The sequence below is a fragment of the Protopterus annectens genome, chromosome 1.part1 (assembly GCF_019279795.1).
Source record: "Protopterus annectens isolate FY-2018-M chromosome 1.part1, PAN1.0, whole genome shotgun sequence".
Taxonomy (NCBI): domain Eukaryota; kingdom Metazoa; phylum Chordata; order Ceratodontiformes; family Protopteridae; genus Protopterus; species Protopterus annectens.
The window spans coordinates 451032563-451052099 of NC_056726.1; the positions used below are offsets into that span (position 1 = coordinate 451032563).

The 19537-nt window shown below is 42.5% G+C and overlaps 1 protein-coding gene across 3 annotated transcripts in view; it reads right to left on the minus strand.

Annotated features, from left to right (window-relative positions):
• TBCE (tubulin folding cofactor E) overlaps window positions 1-19537 on the minus strand; it is a 1152174-nt gene that overhangs the window by 350919 nt on the left and 781718 nt on the right. For all 3 annotated transcript variants that reach the window (XM_044075916.1, XM_044075896.1, XM_044075906.1), the window contains exon 13: window positions 13731-13884. In XM_044075916.1, the coding sequence (XP_043931851.1) occupies window positions 13731-13884 (154 nt within the window). The remainder of the gene's footprint in view (window positions 1-13730; window positions 13885-19537) is intronic.

Below are 19537 nucleotides of genomic sequence, written 5' to 3' on the forward strand. Positions count from 1 at the left end.
ATCTGGGCAGTTGTATTTATGCTTGCACCCAGGAATATTATCTCTTGAGAGGGTACGAGTTTTGATTTCTTTTCGTTTACTGTGTACCCTAGACTTGTCAGTAATATTTTTACAAACGCCAGATGCTGTAGTAGAATGTCCTTGTTCTCCACTTGAATAAGGCAGTCCAAGTAAGGATATATTTGTATTCCTCTTTGTCTGCAAAATGCAATTACTGGTGCCAGGCACTTTGTGAAGACCCTGGGCGCAGTAGATAAGCCAAAGGGCAGTGCAGAGAATTAATAGTACATTGAGCCAGTTTTGAATCTGAGATATCTTCTGCACATTTGTCTGATTGGGACATGCAGGTATGCCTCTTTTAGATCTAAAGTCACAAGCCAAGCCTTCTTGCCCAACATGGGCAGAAGCTGCTGTAGAGTCAACATCTTGAATTTTGGAATATCCAGATATGTGTTTAGAATAGATAGGTCCAGTATAGGTCTCCAGGCTTTGTCTTTTCTGGGTACCGAGAACAGTCTTGAATAGAATATTTGACACTGCTCTTGTCTTGGTACTTGTGGAATGGCCCTCATGACCATGAGGGATGAAACTTGTTTTTATGCCTCTGCCCATTGATTGTGTGGCAGATCCAGCATACCGTTTTGCCTTGGCAGGGTGTGAAAGTGGAACCTGTAGCCTTGTGCAACTATTTAGAACACATTTGTCCTGGGTGATCATGTGCCAATTTTGTGAAAAAAGTGCTAATTTTCCTCCCAAAGGGGCTGCCAAAAGATAAGTGCTTGGTGCTGGAAGTGGGAAGTCATTGAGACTGTTTTCTGTATTGCTGTGATGCTTCCTCTCCACTTTTGGAGGTAGAAGCACGTCATTGTTTAGGCCTGTATGAACCTTGGGGCTGTGATCTGCCTCTGGGGCATCTGCATCTGCCCCTTTGTGGTCTATCTGACACTGGAAAGGACCAATTTTTTGTAGGCCAGTTCCTACTAAATCTGGGAGGCTGTACCTGCAAGAAATCCTTGACTGTTTGCATAGATGTAGCTTTGTCCTCCATTTTCTTCAACACCTCTTCTGCTTTAGCACCAAACAAAGTATCATGCTGTAAAGGAGCATCTAATAGTTTTGCTTTAACATGACCCGCAAATTCTGTTCTTTTAACCAAGCATGCCTCCTAATGACAGAACCTGTAACAGCAGCCCTGCAGGAGGCCTCAAGAGAATCAAAACAACCTTGCAAAGTATGCTTTCCAACTTGTTCAGCTGCATGCAATAAATCCTGCATTTCTTTATTGTCTGCACATTCTGTACTTGCTGGCATTTTCTGTTTAAGCAAGGACATAAGATATTGCTGATACTTAAGCATATGAAACTGGCAATTTAAGGCTCTTACAGCCAAGGTAGCGGAGGCATAAATCTTTTTGCCCCATCTGTCTAGGGCTCTAGAATCCCTATCAGAGGGGATAGGGTTTTTTGCAGTAGCAGCCTTGACCTTTCTGGGACCCTGAGAGATGGTTTCAGGGTCTGCTGCAGGGTTCTTATAGAGAAATTTATGTGAATCAGGAACCCTGTAGTATCTGTCTGGCTTAACCGGAGCTGGTGGTAAAGAGTCTGGAGAAAAACTGGACTCTGAAAATACATCATCTACAATGTCTAAATCAGGCAGAATAGCCAGGGGCCTGTGCTGGGGAAATAAAAGAAAATCTCTGAGCCTTTTCTTGGATTCTGAGTAGTTTTGGCTCTCCCAGTGAAAATGCTCCCTCATAGTATGCAGTTTCCCCAAAAGAATTATCCTCAGGAGGAGAGGCTGAAGGAATAGATTCTTTAGCATCAGAATCCTCATAGGGAGGAATAGAGTAATCTTGTTCAGAGAAGGAATCAGAGGAAATGGAAACCTGGTCTGAAGATTCATATTCTAACTCTTGCCTAGGCCTTTTTTTTCAGGAGTGGGATGGGAACCCCTGATCAAAGTAATAAGGTCTTCAGCCATTTTAAGCATCTGTTTTTTAGGCATGGAGGCCTGTCCAGGTGAATGCCTGCACTTGTTTCTTTGTCTTTAGAGCTGCTTTATTCTTTGCCTTTATAACTGAAGTAGGTTTTACATATAACTGTGTAGGCCTGAAAACACCCTCAGAAGCTGATGCCTGCTCAGCGGCTCCGGACCCATCTGAGGGATTGATTTCCGAGTGTCCAATATCTTGAGTTTCCAGAGGCCCAGTCGGCTCCACATGGGAGTTGGAAGCGGCCTGTGGCTCTGAGGTAGCGGGTGTCAGGGGCTGCGAAAGCACCTCACTGAGAACCTGTGAACCGGCGACAGGCCTAGAAGAAGCCTCGTCATCGGTTTTGGATCTTGGATGCCTGTACTTTTCTTTTTCTTTTCCTTTTTGTAAACTCCGGTAGTCGGCTGATCCGACGGCATTATATAATTAAATCTTCTGCCAAAGTAATGAAATGCAAAATCGTACCAACGCTTTATAGTGCATTGGTTAAATCTGATTCAAAACCGACAACTAGTAACGTTATGGTCAGGGCCTAGGCAAGGACTACAGTAAGAATGAAAATCCTTATGAGGTATTTGCTTCCCACAAGAAATACAGTTATTAACTTTTTCTGACATCGGTCTGGAGCAAGAAAAAAAAAAGTTTCCCCAACGGGGTACTTAGCTTTAATGAAGACTTCGCGCACTGACGTCAGGGAAGAGGCGATAGCAACCGACGCCGGACCTAGACAGTAGCTTTGAACCCCATATACGTATTTCTTATAATTTTATCAAATGCTTAAAACCTGAGCTTTGGCCAGCTAAAATCTAGCTGTATTCAACTGGACATATAAGAGAATTTAAGCACCCTTTATCTGCACTTTTTTCAAATAATACAGCATTTGAATTGCTTTATTTGTGTTGCATTGAATATTAACTGAACTGGAAGTTTTGATTCTGTTTTTTTCAGTTAGGGCTTCCTAGATTTTATTGCCTGTTAGAATTCATGCACAGACAGTAATTGCAGTCGGGGGTAGTCTCATTCATTGATATTCTGTTACTGCCTATTTAAGTGGTACATTTTGGAATATTTTCTGCTTAAAACCTGAGCTTTGGCCAGCTAAGATCTAGCTGTATTCAACTGGACGTATATGAGAATTTAAGTAGCTTTTATCTGCACTTTTTTTCAAATAATACAGAATTTTAATTGATTTATTTGTGTTGCATTGAATATTAACTGAACTGGAAGTTTTGATTCTGTTTTTTCAGTTAGTTCCCCACCCACCCTCCCTGGTTTTGTTTTGGTGTTAATCTTGGTGGCTTTGAAACTGCCCGCCCCTCTTGTAAATTTGTGTTTGGATACCCCTCCTGGGCCCATCTCATCGGTTCACTCAACTGAGGGTAGTGAGATCATATTCTGATTTCAGGCACTCCTACTGTGTACAAAGAGAGAGTTTGGGAAAGAAAAAAAAATTAAGCTCGTTTCCTGCCTTTCCGGTAAGTGATCTAGACTGTTTGTAGGTTTCTGAGCCCCCAAGCCTTTCTGTGTTGGAGGGAAGCCTTCTAGCTTAATTTTGTTTCTTTGAACTAGCCAGTTTTCTAGTTTCAGCACTCAAATTTGTTTCTTTGAACTGAGCACTTGTTCAGAACTCATTGTAAGCACTAAATAAGCTGCAAATTACCACAGCACTCTACTTTCCTCACTTGTCTACAGGAAAGCAGTTTTTAGTACTTAATAAATAAACACCTATCCAGGCATGTCTAAGGGTCATCTCCTGGTGATTTCTCCTGTCTACCTGATGAATCTGGGCATCTTGGGGCAATGCAATTGCCTCATGTACACAGACAATCCTCTCCTCCTACCACCCAACACTACAACCTGTGAGAGATGCACTTATAAAGCCAAACTGGAAGCAAAGCTCTCTTCACCCAAGACTGGACTAGACAGTCAGGAGGAGAAGGTAAACGCTTGCACCACACCACACTCATCACATAGTCCCTCAAAACCTATACCACCAAAACACACACATTGAAACACAAAACACACATGTGCATTCACGGAGGCTCTCAATAAAAACCTGCCCAAGCATCAGGGACCTCCAAAGCAGAAACGTAAGCAAACTCCACCCCCCAACACAACCCAAATGACACATAGCCCACACACTCAGTGTGCCACTCAACCACAGCCCATAAGGCATAACAACGTACCCAACACTCTAGTCATAGTTGACTCTATAGTCAGGCACACTGATGTTCCACTCACCAGGCTAAACAAGGAGAAAGTTACTGTCAGCTGCCTGTCAGGTGCCAGGACCTGCCACATAACGCACTCAAGCACTCAGGTCACTCCACAACAAGTACAAATATGACACTGTCATTGTCCATGATGGTGTGAATGACCTGAGATGTACCTCCCTGGACTACATGAAAAAAGACATAGAGGCGCTCGCCGATCTTGTAGCCCAGGCAGGTATGACCCTAGCCCCGATTAGCATCCTGCCATCACCCAGAATGATACCACGGTACAAGGACAAAATGATTGACTTCAACAATTGGCTAAGCTTCTGGTGTCATTCTAAGGGGATCCAGTATTTGATTGCCTGGGACGACATGATCGACAGACCACGATGCTTTGCCAGAGATGGCCTGCACCTGTCGCCCTTGGGATTCCAGATATGGGCTAAGGCTCTTGACACCCCTATAGTGCCTTTTTTTAGGCAAGGTTCAAATGACAAATTCACCACCGTAACAGGTACAAGCAAGCAACACCTGAGGGTAATGCTACTCAATGCTAGAAGTCTAAACCTCAAAATGCACTCACTCGAGGCACTCCTTAAAATGGAGAACATCGACATCTGTGCAGTGACAGAGACCTGGTTCGAAGCTCCAGAGAGCACCCCTGTGTTGCTAGGCTATAATTCATACCACAACTTTCGGCCACCTAACCTGGAATGAAGCACTAAAGGTGGGGGCTTGTCCATATTCATTAAGGATATCCACACCTCCAGGCTAGTTGCACAGCATAATGCATCTGAGATTATCCAAGAGCAACTAACTCTGGGCAAGACCGCAATCCAAAATTGTAGCTTGCTACAGACCCCCCCACCATGCCCCGAGATTCCCACTCCTCATTTCGTGACACACTGGAAAGTATTAGGGTACAACCCAACACCCTAATAATGGGCGATTTCAACTACCCCACCATTAACTGGGAAAACTACTCCTGTACCAACTATTTTGCTCAACATTTTCTGGAATTCATAAATTCCAACGCCTTGGATGAACTTATTCAAACCCGCACCAGGGGCAGCAATATCCTAGACCTGGTCATTACCAACATGGGCAACCAGTGTTCCACACCAGAGGTCAATTCCTCATTGGTCAGATCCGACCACAAACTAATCATCCTAGACATCCACATCCCACCCCCACCCCAATTAGGGAAACCACCATAAAAAACTTCTCCAAAGCCAACTTCACACTTCTTAAGACAGAAGTGGCAAACTTCATGACACCCATGCAGATGGAAAATAGAGGTACGACTGCTGAATCCTACACAAATGCACTTTATAAGCACTTAACACGAGTGCATGGATCATGCTATCTCTAATAGAACCAGGATGCTATCCTCTAAAAAAAGGAAGCCAATCTGGTGGTCCTCTGCCATAAACAAACTCTACAACAGAAGAAAGAAACTGTTGCAAAAAAGAGTAAAATTCCATGACTGGAGGAACTCCCTGGTCAACCTCAGTAAGAAGCTGAGATCACTCATAAAATCCTCCAAAGCTAGTTATGAAAACAAAAATGGCCACTGACTCTAAAGACAGCCACAAAGCATTCTATAGCTATGTCAAGAATCTCAATGGCAACACTCAGATCTGCTCTGAGTTACAGCACAATGGCACTAAATATACAAAACCAACTGATATTGCCAACATCCAGGCAGATAGGTTCAGTGCTAACTTTACCCCCCTCTCACCCTCTAAAGGGCCCATCTCTATACTGGAAGAATGCAAAGTTCTTGTAATCACGGCTGCACAAGTAAAAAAAACACTCTCCAAAGCCAAGAACACAGCATCCATGGGACGTGACAATATCCCAGGCTGCGTTTATTTTTATTTTATTTCACATTTGTTGACCGGGAAAGTCCGACTAGGTTCCACAGATCCTGTTTTCAGCGGAGGCCCGGGGAGAAATGCTCCAGTAGCACGTCTTTAGAATGTGGGAGGAAACTGGAGTACCCGGAGGAAACCCACACGAACACAGGGAGAACATGCAAACTCCACACAGAAGGCACCCCAGCCGAGAATCGAACCGGAGAACCTCTTGCTGTGAGGCGACAGCATTAACCGCTGCACCACTGCGCCATCCTAAACTACAGAATGAACTGGCACCCTACCTAAGTACCATGTTCAATCATAGCCTCACCTCAGGTTTTCTGCCCATTGAATAGCGCACCGTGACGGTTTCCCCACTCCACAAAGGGGGAGCCACGATGGACCCCGGGAACTACCACCCCCATTAGCCTGACGAGCCTGGTCTGCAAGGCCACGGAACGAACTCATAAACAAAGACATTGGTAATCTCCAAACTCTGGACCCTACCTAGTTCGGGTTTGTAAAAGGCAGATCATGTCTCCTAAACCTGACTGACGTCTTTGAAGCAGTCACCAAAGCCATAGATGAGGGTAAGGTGGTTTACACAGCTTATCTAGATCTCGCCAAGGCTTTTGATACCATGCCTCATTCTGGAATTATAGATAAGCTCACTAAACTAGGTATAAATCCCTATGTCACAAGATGGGTTGCCAACTGGCTCAGGGACAGAACCCACACTGTGAAAGTGGCAGAATCCAAATCTGACTTCAGACCAGTGACAAGTGGAGTACCACAGGGTTCAGTCCTGGGTCCTCTCCTGTTTGGTGTCTGCTTCTCTGAAGTACAGGCTAATACAGAAGGTCTTTGGCTAACAAAGTTTTCAGATGACTGCAAACTATGAGCCATAATCAAAACTCCTAACAATGTGGACATACTACAAAAGGGCCTCACTGAGCCAGACGCCTGGCGTCAAAGCCATGGGCTGAAGCTCAGTGCCAAAAAGTGTATTGTCATCCCCTTTGGTAAAAACTCTGTATCCATGAACTACCACATAATTGGCAGTCTACTTAACGCCAAAAGTGTGATAAGAGACCTTGGGACACACGTGGACAGTAGCCTCTTCTTTGATAATTACATTGCCACAGTGGTCAGGAAATCCTTCTACGTGGCTCACCTCATCACAAAAGATTTCTCATCCAGAAAAAAAGAGGTCATTGTTCCCCTCTACTCATCACTCAATAGACCCATTACAGAGTACAACGCCCCTTTTGGTATGTACCTCACAAGACATCTACAATAACTTGGAAAGGCCACAGAAATATCTCACAAAGAGGATAACTGGCATCAAACAGATTCCCTACGCATACCGTCTCAAAAAACTCCAGCTTTACTCCGTCGCACATCGCCTAGTCAGAGGCGATCTCTGCCCAACATACAAATATATGTCAGCCCTAGAGCTGTTGGACACGTTCCAATTAAAGAAATCCCAATCCCTCCGAGCTACATGCTCTAGGGACCTAAACCTTGTCACCACAATAAACAGAACATGCTGGAGGGATAGATTCCTGTCCCAGAGACTTCTCATACTCTGGAACAGGCTACCTATCTATATCAAACAGAGCTCCTCACTAGCACTCCAAGAAAAATCTTCATGATTGGATGGGAATTAGGAAATTCACCCCAGGGATCAATTCTGTGGCTCTGCTCGACAGGGGCACAGGAAAATAATTTTCTTGGGTGGCGAAAGTCAGGGTACCTTTTTGGCTAGGCTTATATAGGCCCTAGGGCTAATAGCCTAGTACCTACCTATGAACCTATGAATATTGTGGTTTCAAATATTTAATTTAATCAATAAAACATTTTGTGCCTTTCATTTGATTAATGGTGCGTTTTGTGCTACTCATTTGATTAATAATGTTTTGTGCTCTATGAATGCTTTGTATTGTTTATTTTACAAAATAATTAATTTGTGCGAGTTTTTGTTACCTGCAGTTTGTTTCTGGCCTTTTTAATCATTTGAGCATTGTAATCAACCAACCTGCTCAATAGACCTTCACCGTTAACTTTGCATCTTATGGCTTGAAGAAGTTCCACTCTCTATCCCAGTTCTGACACCATGTTGCTTCTCTGGTCGGGATAAATAATACAAACAGTTGTGGGTTTGGTTTGAGCTGCTTTATTACATACAAACACATCAGCATTGAGGCTTAGTAACTTAAACAGACTGACTACTGCACTCATACATGTTAAAACTCTGGCTGTTCTCTCAAAATGGCACTGCTGCCTGCACATGTTCTCTATTTATATGCATGTGCCCTCACTTGGAAATGCTTCTTAAAGCTACAACATGTGCTTTGTTCTACAAGCCTCATTGAAGAACTGTCAATGGCTGCAAGAGTAGCCAGTTGAGGAGAAACCTTCTGGAGATTCTTCGGAGGAATGGACTCAGAGTGAATTTGAAAGCTCCTTGATAAAATCTCTCTTTAGGAGAGTAAAATGTGCCAGGTAATTTAACAACCTCAGTATGGATGTAGCTGAGGCATACACAAGCTTTCCAAATATGTCTATCACTCTGGACTCTCTGTTCGGTGGATGGACAAAAAGGCTTTTTTCAGCTAGCTCTTCTTAGTGGCTGCCGCCACAACTATGGCATCAACAGGGATTCCCCTGCTCCAGTGAGGTCTGTCTGAAGGAGGAGCTAAAAACGTATCCGGGTGCTTGGGGATTGGCTCGACAGTGTCCGGTTCGGTCCAAGCCTGGCAGGAAACCAGGTCAATAAGTTAATCTGCCAGGGGGTCACCCAAGATGTAAATGCGTTGCTTTGCCTGAAGAAGCTTGCTAGCGAAAGTATTAGTATACTAGCGACATTTCTTCCTATTAAGAGTTATTTTTACTTGAACATTGTGGTGTCGGTAATACTTTATTTTGTTGTTTTCCAGCCCCAAAAGTCTCCAGGAATACTAAGTCCTCAGAAGGAGGAGCTTAGGAAGACCAGCCACCTTTCTGTTTGAGGATTTCCAGGATGTCTCATCAAGTGGCTATTGGGTGCATCATTCTCCCTCATCAAAATCGGTGTCTTCCATGAGAGACTCCATAAGACAGTCTATGTGCCTCCTCTTACACATTCTCTTCTGAGGAACCTCCTCTATGGGGTGCTCGGGACAGGTGTAGGAAGAGGTGGGAAATCCCTCTGGGGAACTTGTGTGGAGGCCTCCTGAAACTGGCTGACTCTTAGGAGCAGAAATGACAGGCTCAGAGCTTTGATCCGATAAGGGGTGAGGGGTAGAATCTGAGATCAGAGACCATTCTCTATGCAAAGAAAAAGCCCTTTCCACTACTTGAAAGGCTAATGGACCAGGGGAAACCTCTCCCCCCTTCCTTGAAGCTGAAGCTGCTTAAGAAGGAAGGTCAGGGGCCAACCCTGGATCCAAGCCCTTCACATAGAATCAGACCAGAACTGTCCAGGGCCAAGGCAGTGAGGGGAAGAGATGGAGGTGACAAAGTAGGAGCTAAACCCAACCCCTCAGACCCTGGCACAGACCTCTCAGATCTGAGATCTGCTCTGATCCGAAAGAATTGTAGCAGGGTCGATCAGGGACACTGTCGGTGTTAAAGAGGGAAGGTTCCTCAGATCCAACACCACACCTCTCTGGGATCCTCAATCCTGGAACTCAAACTGCAGGTCAGATCAAAGAAGGAGAAAGAACTGGCTGGGTAGGAGCACTCATGGATCCAAGAGGGGATGGAGATGGAAGGACCACCATTGGATCTGAGCTCTGAAAAATCTCCGGATCATCCTGTCCATTTCGGCCTCTGTCAAACTCCTCAAAGATCTGGACAAAGCAGTGGATGGGGTCCTTGAATGCTTCCTCAAAGTTTAGAATAACGTCAATGGCAGAGGTGGAGAAACTGGCTTCAGCATGAATTCAGCTGTGTGACCTCTGCTGGTTGGACCCATGGGTTTATGATCTGAAAAGGAGGTGGACAGAGCAGGAGCGCTAACAGCATGGGCTGAACTGGCTGGATGAGAGGAATGTTGTGGATTCGAGGATCAGCCAAAGGTCTTCAGATCCGAAGAGGTTGGATCAGAGAGTTTCATCGATTATCTGTAGGTTCCAAGGAAGCCCTTGGAGATCTCAGAGTGGATTTTTTCCTAGATTCAGAGGGAGGTTGCAAAGCCTTTGGGGGGGGGGGTTGAGCTCCAGTTGCAGCTGGTAGAAGCCCTTTTAGAATCAGTTTATTTCTCCTATCTGAGAGCATCCTAGGATTAAATATTGCATAAACAGCACAAGATGAGTCAAGGTGGGCCGCTCCAAGACAATATGCACACTTCTTGTGGGTATTAGAATTGAGAATCTTATGCCCACAAGTAGTGTGCATTTTGAAACCCATAGGTTTTTCTGGTTTCCTGGACATCCTGCACAAGAAAAAAATAGTAATAAACCCTGAAGAGGAAAGGGTTTAAATGGCTAAAAAGGTAACCTTAAAAAGAAGCCTTAAAGAATGATTTTACTGAAAGTTATACCAACAAATAACAGCTGTACTCTAAATATAATGGAAACTACAGAAAAGAAAAAGACACTGGCACCAGCAAAAAATTAGAGGGAGGAGAGAAAGCAATTAGAAAATTAACAGTAACCAATCTACAAAAAAAACTCCCTTACAGCTCGAGTATCAGATCTTTTGCCTTATCTTGATGGCGGCAAATGAGATCTGAGGAGTTGGAGATGGGATAGAGCATTATGGATAGAGGGAAGAGCTCAAGTTTAGGATCAGACATCTTGTAGATGTGGCCAAGTTGGATCCTAGACCCATTTTTGAGACAGAATGAAAAGGACATCATCAGATATGGAAAGTGAAGTCTAAACCAACCATACTTGAAGTAGTAAAAACAGTAGCAGAGATAAAATAATTGGAAGTGGGATCTTTAGAAAAGAATAAGATCAAATTACATAAAAAATATGAATTGTGGGAACAATACATGCCAAATAATGTTTTGGAGGAGGAATGAAGTTTAAGGGGTGGCAGGAACTGAATGAGCTGTGTAACGCTTGACTGATACTGACTGTATAGAACATTACATGTGATGTATAATATTTGCAACTGAAAACATGTCAATATGGTTTGTTTTCATTTGTATAAATGTATGACTGCCTACGTCTTAAGTGGTAATTCAATAAAGATGTTTCTTGTTTTAAAAAAAAGAAAAACAAAAAAAAAATTGCCTATCATTCCTCATGATAATGCACTTTTCTGTCTGTAAGTTGGCCCTATGGCACCTACATGGCATTTCAGCTGTCAAAGGAGAAGGTGGATACCCTACGTAAGAGTTTGCTCCTTCCTTTAAAATCTGAGATACACAGACATCACCCATTTAAAGTTTTTTCAGCCTTCATCTTTTGAAGGTACTCTGAAAAATTCTTAAGTGTGTTAGTACTAAAGGTAAATTTTCAAATTATTTCCAGTATGAATTGAATAATCTAATCAGATTAGCGGTGAAGTTTTTCTGAATGGAACAACCCAAAAAAGGATGTAATACTAGAATAAATAAAACCATTTTCCTGCATTTATACAGTGAAGCATCACAGTAAGTGCCCTAGTAACCAAGCAAAAAGCTCTTTGATTGTACAAGAGCAAGAAGGTTCCCAAGATATACTGTGCTGAACAACCTGTTGATGACTGGTGGGATTCCAAAAGTCATACTCAAATATACTCAAAAAATGTCAACTTGTTTTGCAGATGGGAGTTACACCCAAATAACCACGAGCCTGGTCTGCAAGGCCATGGAACGTATCATCATGGAACTCATAAACAAAGACATTGGTAACCTCCAAACTCTGGATCACACCCAGTTCGGGTTTGTGAAACGCAGATCATGCCTCCTGAACCTGATCGACTTCTTTGAGGCAGTCACCAAAGCTGTAGATGAGGGTAAGGTGGTTCACACAGCCTATCTTGACCTCGCCAAGGCTTTCGACACCATCTTCCATTCTGAAATTATAGCTAAACTCACTAAACTAGGTATAAATCCCTACGTCACAAGATGGGTTGCCAAATGGCTCATGACAGAACCCACACTATAAAAGTTGCAGACTCCAAATCTGACCTCAAAGCAGTGACAAGTGGAGTACCACAGGGTTCTGTCCTGGGACCTCTCCTGTTTGGTATCTACTTCTCTGAAGTACAGGCTAACACAGAAGGCCTCTGGCTAATGAAGTTCACAGATGACTGAAAACTAGGAGCCATAGTCAAGTCCCCAAATGATGTGGACATCCTACAGAAGGGCCTCGCTGAGACAGATGCCTGGTGTCAGAGCCATGGCCTCAAGCTCAATGCCAAAAAGTGCAGTGTCATCCCCTTTGGTAAAAACTCTGTACACATGAACTACCACATAGGCAGCAATCTACTTAACACCGAATGTGTGATAAGAGACCTTGGGACCCAGGTGGACAGTAGTCTCTCCTTTGATAGTCACATCGCCACAGTAGTCAGGAAGTCCTTCTACGTGGCACACCTCATCATAAAAGGGTTCTCATCCAGGAAAAAAGAGGTCTTTGTTCCCCTCTACTCGACACTCATTAGACCCATTACAGAGTAGAACGCCCCTTTTGGAATGTACCTCACAAGACATCTGCAGCAGCTGGAAAGGCCACAGAAGTACCTCACAAAGAGGATTACTGGCCTCAAACAAATGCCCTACACTGACCGCCTCAAAAAACTCCAGCTTTACTCCGTAGCATATCGCCTACTCTGAGGTGATAGCTGCCAAACATATAAAGCTATGTCAAACTCAGAGCTGTTGGGACATGCTACACCTAAAGAAATCCTATCTCTCCGAGCTACACGCTCTAGGGACCTAAACCTTGTCACCACAATAAACAGGACATGCTGGAGGGATAGATTCCTGTCCCAGAGACTTCCCATACTCTGGAACAGGCTACCCATCTATGTCAAGCAAAGTTCTTCATTAGCACTCTTCAAGAAAAATCTTGATGAGTGGATGGGAAATAAGAAATACACCCTGGGGATCACTTCTTTATCTCTGCTCGACAGTGGCATAGGAAAATAACTTTCTTGGGTGGCGTAAGCCAACAAACCTTGTTGGCTAGGCTTATGTAAGCCCTTGGGCCGATAGCCTAGTACCTAACCTATGGATAGCTTAGAGTAAGGCTTCTGAAATTTCACACAGGTCTCAAATATCCTTGAGACTACTGAGAAGCTGGACTGGCTAATCAAGTTATTTATTTACTATTTGATAACAGTGCAAGTGGTCTGGTACAATGAATCTTTTTAGCCACAACCCATGTATGTAGCAAACAGGCACACATAGAGATGAAGAAAGCAGTTAAAGTGTTTACAAATTAACATTGCTAAACAAAGGCACATATAAAAAAATAAACAGTGGTAAAATATGCAATGATGCTTTATAAAAAAAAGATGGTAATGAATTGAGAGAGAGATGCAATTTTTAAACACTACACAACTATCAAAATATTTAATCAGCAGATTAAAGCCACAGATACCAAGTTAAATGACACAGAGATCAGGATACAAAGCCAATCAATTTACATCTAAATCTGTAACATTTATATAAACAACATTTGACTGTTTCTCACTGGCCAACTTAGAAATATATCTATATAAACTGTTAACTGAAATACTTGCTTTCTATAAGGAACTGGTATCTGGGATGTTCAACAACGAATCTCTCAGAAGGTTTGTTTTTCTCAGGATCTGCATTTCCCCCTTCCTTTAACCACTCCTCTCCAAACAGCTTACGATAGTCCAGTTCTGCTCCTTTCCTTTCATCCGGCACAATCTGCTTGGCAGAAGAACTCAATTTTAAAGCCAATAAAAAGATTTCTTAAACATAAAGACACATACGCAATGTCACTTAGTGTAAGTTCAGTCAAGAGTTACTAAGTATTCTTAAAAGCATTAAAGGATAGAAAAGACAGAAAGATGCCAACATTAGATCTACCTGACAAGTAAACTGTCCCCTGACATATATTCTTACAAGTAAAGTTATGTGTTACTGGACATAGCTTTTTCTGTTTCACTGCAAGACTCAGCCACACTGCTAAAGACAAAAAGACTACTTAGACTTCCTAGCCCAACTCAAGCAGCAATGAAACAAAAATCTCCTGCTCTGCAGCTTGAAGAAATCCACTAAGAAGTCTAACTTCTCTGCAACAACTGTTCACTTATTTCATTTTTAGATGCTTCTTCATCAGTGATGAGACAAACAAAGAAAAAAAATGCTTTTGGGTATGAACAAAAGCTCATGTTTTAATTCTGTCCAAGGATCTATTTATATACAATATCTGTTAGGGAAGAAGGAACTACAAACATCAAAGTATTCTGGTGAAAATAATCTGGGGGTGCTTGCCCTTCTTACATAGAAAGAAATTATGCATGAAAATGAAAAATCAGTGCGAAACCACCAGGGTTTATGGAAACCACACATCCCAAATGAAGAATATAAATCAGACACTCTACTTGCAGAACAGAGATAATATAATGAAATTCACCTTATCCAGTGTTCTATGAGGAGGTCTTCTGAGTGGTAACTCAGAAAACTGGATCCTTGCATCACACCCTAGCTTATTCACCACCACAGGTACAATGTCAGTCTCTCTCAGTGACCACAGTACTAACATTGCACATCTAACCTTTAAAGACACTGTCAATAAAGTTAGAGATAATGACAAACTAGTTTCTTCCTTATTTCTAGACATGTCTAAAGCATTTGACACTGCTTGTTACAGCAAACATCTAATTTTAAATGTCCTCAACAGGTCAATCTCAGCCCACCCTTCTAGGGTTGAAAAATTTCCTGTCTAATAGGTATCAGTCAGTAAAATGTTACTCCACCCTCTTGCCATATCTCCCAGTCACCACTAGTTACCACAAGGATCTATCCTTGGTCTCCTCCTCTTTAACATTCTCACTAATACCCTTTACACATCCACACAACAAGCCTCACTAATACAATATGCAGATGATTCATACTCCTATGCACATCTGACAACCTTGCATATCTCCTAAAAAAAAAAAAAAAAAAAAAAAACCTCGGAAAGCTTTGACAACCACTGAAACAATGGCTTTGTAACTGAAAACTCATGCTCAACCAAAAAAAAAAATACTTATACTTTCCCCACAAATCCCTCTCTCATGTATAAACAAAATTTAAAAATATTATTTTAGTAATAAGTAAGTCACTTCTCATAGTAAATTATTAGGATGATATAGTGGATGATAATTTTAACATTGATCTGCACATACAAAACTGCATGACAAAATCAACAAAAACTAGGAGTGCTTTACAGAGCCAAAAACTCTCACCAATGCAACTAAAAATACATTTGCCACTGTTTATCTCCTCCCCACATTAATTTATGGTGTTTCCATACTTAATAACCTCCCGGCATCACAAAAATCAAAACTTGAACAATGGTACAATAAAGTGGCTAAATTTGCAGCAAATACCCCTTGCAGATCCTGCCACTGTATATCACTAAAAAGCCTAAAATGGTTAGAACTACCCCATCAACTAGCATATACATAGCTTCTTACCACCTACAAAATTATCTAGCATCTATCTTCTTATCCAGCACTAAATATCATTTTACACAGCTATGTTCCCAATCAGCCATTATGATCCAATGACTAAAAACTCTTCTCTGTCCACAAACCTATCAAATCTCCTGGACATGGTCTGTACTCATATCATGCTGCTAAGACCAGGAACTTCTTGCCTGTATCCATTAGATCAATACCCTCCCTCCAGTCCTTTAAAGCCATTCTGAAAGACTTCCTAGCCAGAAATCTGGCTCTGTTCCTGCTCAACCGCAAGAAACTATATTCCTAAATATGAGCAAGTACTTATTTATAATCTCACACCTCCTTCCTCCTCCTCCTTTACTCACTTCCTTACTTCAATTTCTCTCCTCTGACTCTCTTTCTAAATATGCCATAAACTTTTTTTTTCTCTCATTTCATAGTACAATTCCTGTTTGTATTATACTAACTTATCTTTAATTTCTCTATAAACTGACTAAAATGTCTCTAAATATTAAATCCCTGTCATATAAGTTGTATCTACTCTTAACCAGCATTTTCACATCATGTCTAATCTGATATAATTATTTAAACTGTACATGTTTTGTATTATTTTTGAAGACTGTAAAATTATTGTTCTTACAGTGTTTTTGGAATACTTTGGAGCTTTTCTCCTTGGGCACCTCTCTCATCAGAATTTCCAAGTAATCAAATGTCAAATCAATCAAACTGTTAAGATTTTCTTTTCTGAGACCTTCAATTTAGAAGCTTCTCTTCTGCTGAGGAGCATTTGTGACTTCTTCTGTATCATAACCTGACATGATCTGCTCAGCAAGGAAAGCTTGTTTAGCCATGTGTGAATCAATAATAACCTACATGACAGAAAAACAAAAATGCAAGAAAATATTGATATTACAGTACAGACAAAAAAACGGGACAGGGGAATCTTAAATGAAAGACCTGCACTGACTGAGTTTTTAATTCAATCTAGAACAGAAATTACTGTTAAGGAAAAAAATTAGTAGGGCATGTAAAATATTGCATGGTAACTATAGAAATCAATCAGAAGAGGTCAGAAAAGATTGGGAAGAGAGATTAGATACACAATTCACAAAGAAATAATGTTAGGACATATGTATGGCTCCCAAATATGCAAGACAATCTAGAAAATTTAGGATTTTTGCTTGAAAGTATTTGCATAGATACCTTTATACCCCAAGCAAACTCCGAAGAATTTTTCCTCAGGTAGATGGCAAACATTGGAGGTGTAATGGGGAAGAAAGAGGTCCTTAGAAGCATATACTCTCAGAGTATAATCAGTTGGCAGACTTTAAAAATTCCCAGTTGAGTACTCTGTCAGGAATACTGGGCAAGTGAGTGTAAGCAAGTAATGATTTTTTTTTAGCTGGGATACAGGGGGTCTGAACCGCGTATACATAGTAAGGCCTTGTTAAGTTTAATTCTGGTGGCTGTCAAAAAAAAAAAGCAATCATTAGAAAATCAAAATCTACACCAGCTAGACTTGAAGTACTATATATTGTAACAGAGATACAAGAAAGTACAGTTGTGTACACTTACCATAAATGTAGATGTTCGAGTGTATTCACTGTTGCAGTCATCACATTTGGGTTATCTGCATGCAGGTAGCCCTCAGTCAGCTTGATTATCAAAGTCTTGGGTCCTGCGTCAGTTGCTGTCTCATCTTCCATGACGTCAGGTAGTCAGAGGTATAAAGCATGCAGCCAACGCCATTACATCAGTTTTCTTGCCCCAGATGTCAGGTGCCCCCATAATGGGAAGCAATCATATACAAGGTTACACCTCCAACAAAAAGCAAATACACCAGAAAGCTTAAAGCATAGTAAACAAGAATAGAGGTATAGTCAATAGAAGTCAGGGGGCTGAAGGGAGGGTAACCAGGACTGCAACAGTGAATACACTCGAACATCTACATTTATAGTAAGTGTACACAACTGTACTATGTTCTTCGTGTTTCACTGTTGCAGTCATCACATTTGGGTAGATTCCCAAAGCTAAGGATGGGAGGAGGCAATTAGATAGCATTAGGACCAGCTATAAGGCCCTGCAAGACTGCAGTGGCAAAGCCAGCTCTGGATTTAGAAAGAATTGGCAAGTGGTAATGTTTGGTGAAGGTATGTACAGAACTCCAGGTAGCAGCTTCTAGGATGTCCCTTGGTAGGGACACCTCTGAGAAAGGCTGTAGAGGTAGATGTAGCCCTGGATGAATGTGGTCTTATCCCCTGTGGGGTAGGTTTTCCATGGTGCTTATAGCAGAAATGAATGCAATGGCCTATCCACTTAGAAATGGTTTGCTTTGAAATGGCCTTCCCCTCTGCCCCTGCAGTAAATGCCACCAGCAGCTGTTCAGATTTCCTGAGAGGCTTAGTCCTGTCCAAGTAAAATCTAAGTTGTCTGTGCACGTCCAAGGAGTGCAGTATTCGTTCCCCTTTGTTCTGTGGATTAGAAAAGAAGGTTGGCAAATGAATGGTCTGATTAAGGGCCACACTGGATAGCACATTGGGCATAAAGGAGGGATTGGTCCTGAGGGACACCCTGTCTGCATGAAAGACGATGAAAGGCTCCACTGCCATGAGGGCCTGTAATTCAGACACCCTTCTTGCTGAAGTGATGGCTAGAAGGAAGGCTGTTTTCCAAGAAAGGAATTTCAACTCTGCATTTGCAGCTGGCTCAAAGGGAGGAAGAGTGAGCTTTTCCAATACAAAGTTAAGATCCCAGGCTGGAGTAGGGGCTCTCCTGGGTGGTCTTAACTTTTTGGCCCCTCTGGGGAATTGCTTCAACAGTGGATGAGAGAAGGGGGTGGCTCTGTGTTGTAATGTGCTGAAATGGCTGAGGCATGGATTTTGATGGAAGAAAAGGAAAGGCCCTCGTGAAGCATCTCAGTTAAGTATTGAACAATATGGGGTAAATTGGGTACTGCTGTGCCCATACCATGAGTTTGGCACCAGGAACAGAATCTTTTCCATTTTTCAGCAGAGAATTTTTCTAGTACTAGGCCTCGTTGCCTCCAGAATGACATCCATCACTTGCTTACTGAGGGATGGTAATGGAGAGGTCAGGTAATTAGCCAGGCTGTAAGGTTCAGGGTTTGAAGCTGTGGGTGCAGAATCTGGCCCTCCTGCTGGGACAGCAGAGCAGGGGTCATAGGCAGGTGCCATGGTGCCAGCAGCGACACACTGTGCAAGAGGGGGTACCAGTGTTGGCGTGGGCAGTCCATTGCAATCAGTATTGTCCTTGGTTTGTCCTGTTTGATCTTTAGTATCACTTCGGAGAGGAGAGGCAGAGGGGGAAAGGCATAAACTGATAGGTTTTTCCAGGTGAAGGACAGGGCATCCCCTTTCCAAGCTTGTTTGTGATGAGTCCTTGTGTAGAATTTGTCCAATTGGTAGTTCTGAGGGGAGGCAAACACATCTATCTCTGGGCTCCCCAATTTGTTTCTCAACATGTTGAATATCTTTGGTTCCAGTTTCTACTTGTGTGGGTCCAAGAGACTTCTGCTTAGGTCATCTGCCAGTGTATTTAGCTTTCCTGGCAGGAACTGAGCCTGTAGGTGCACTTGGTAGCTCAAGGCTGTGTTCCACAGAGCCATGACTAGTCTGCAGAGAGGGTATGAGTGGGTTCCCCACTGCTTGTTTATGTACCACATAACAGTGGTGTTGTCCGTCTTTACCAATAATTGTCCTGGAAGAATGTGGTCCTTGAAGGCTGTCAGAGCAAACTGTACAGCTAACATTTCTTTTTGATCGATATGCAGGTGCATTTGCCCTGAATGCACTGCCCTGCCAAGTGAGCCCCCCCATGCATAGTCTGATGTGTCTGTTAGGGTTTGGGTGGCAGGGGGTAGAGTGAATGGCAGTCCCTAGTTTTGGTGG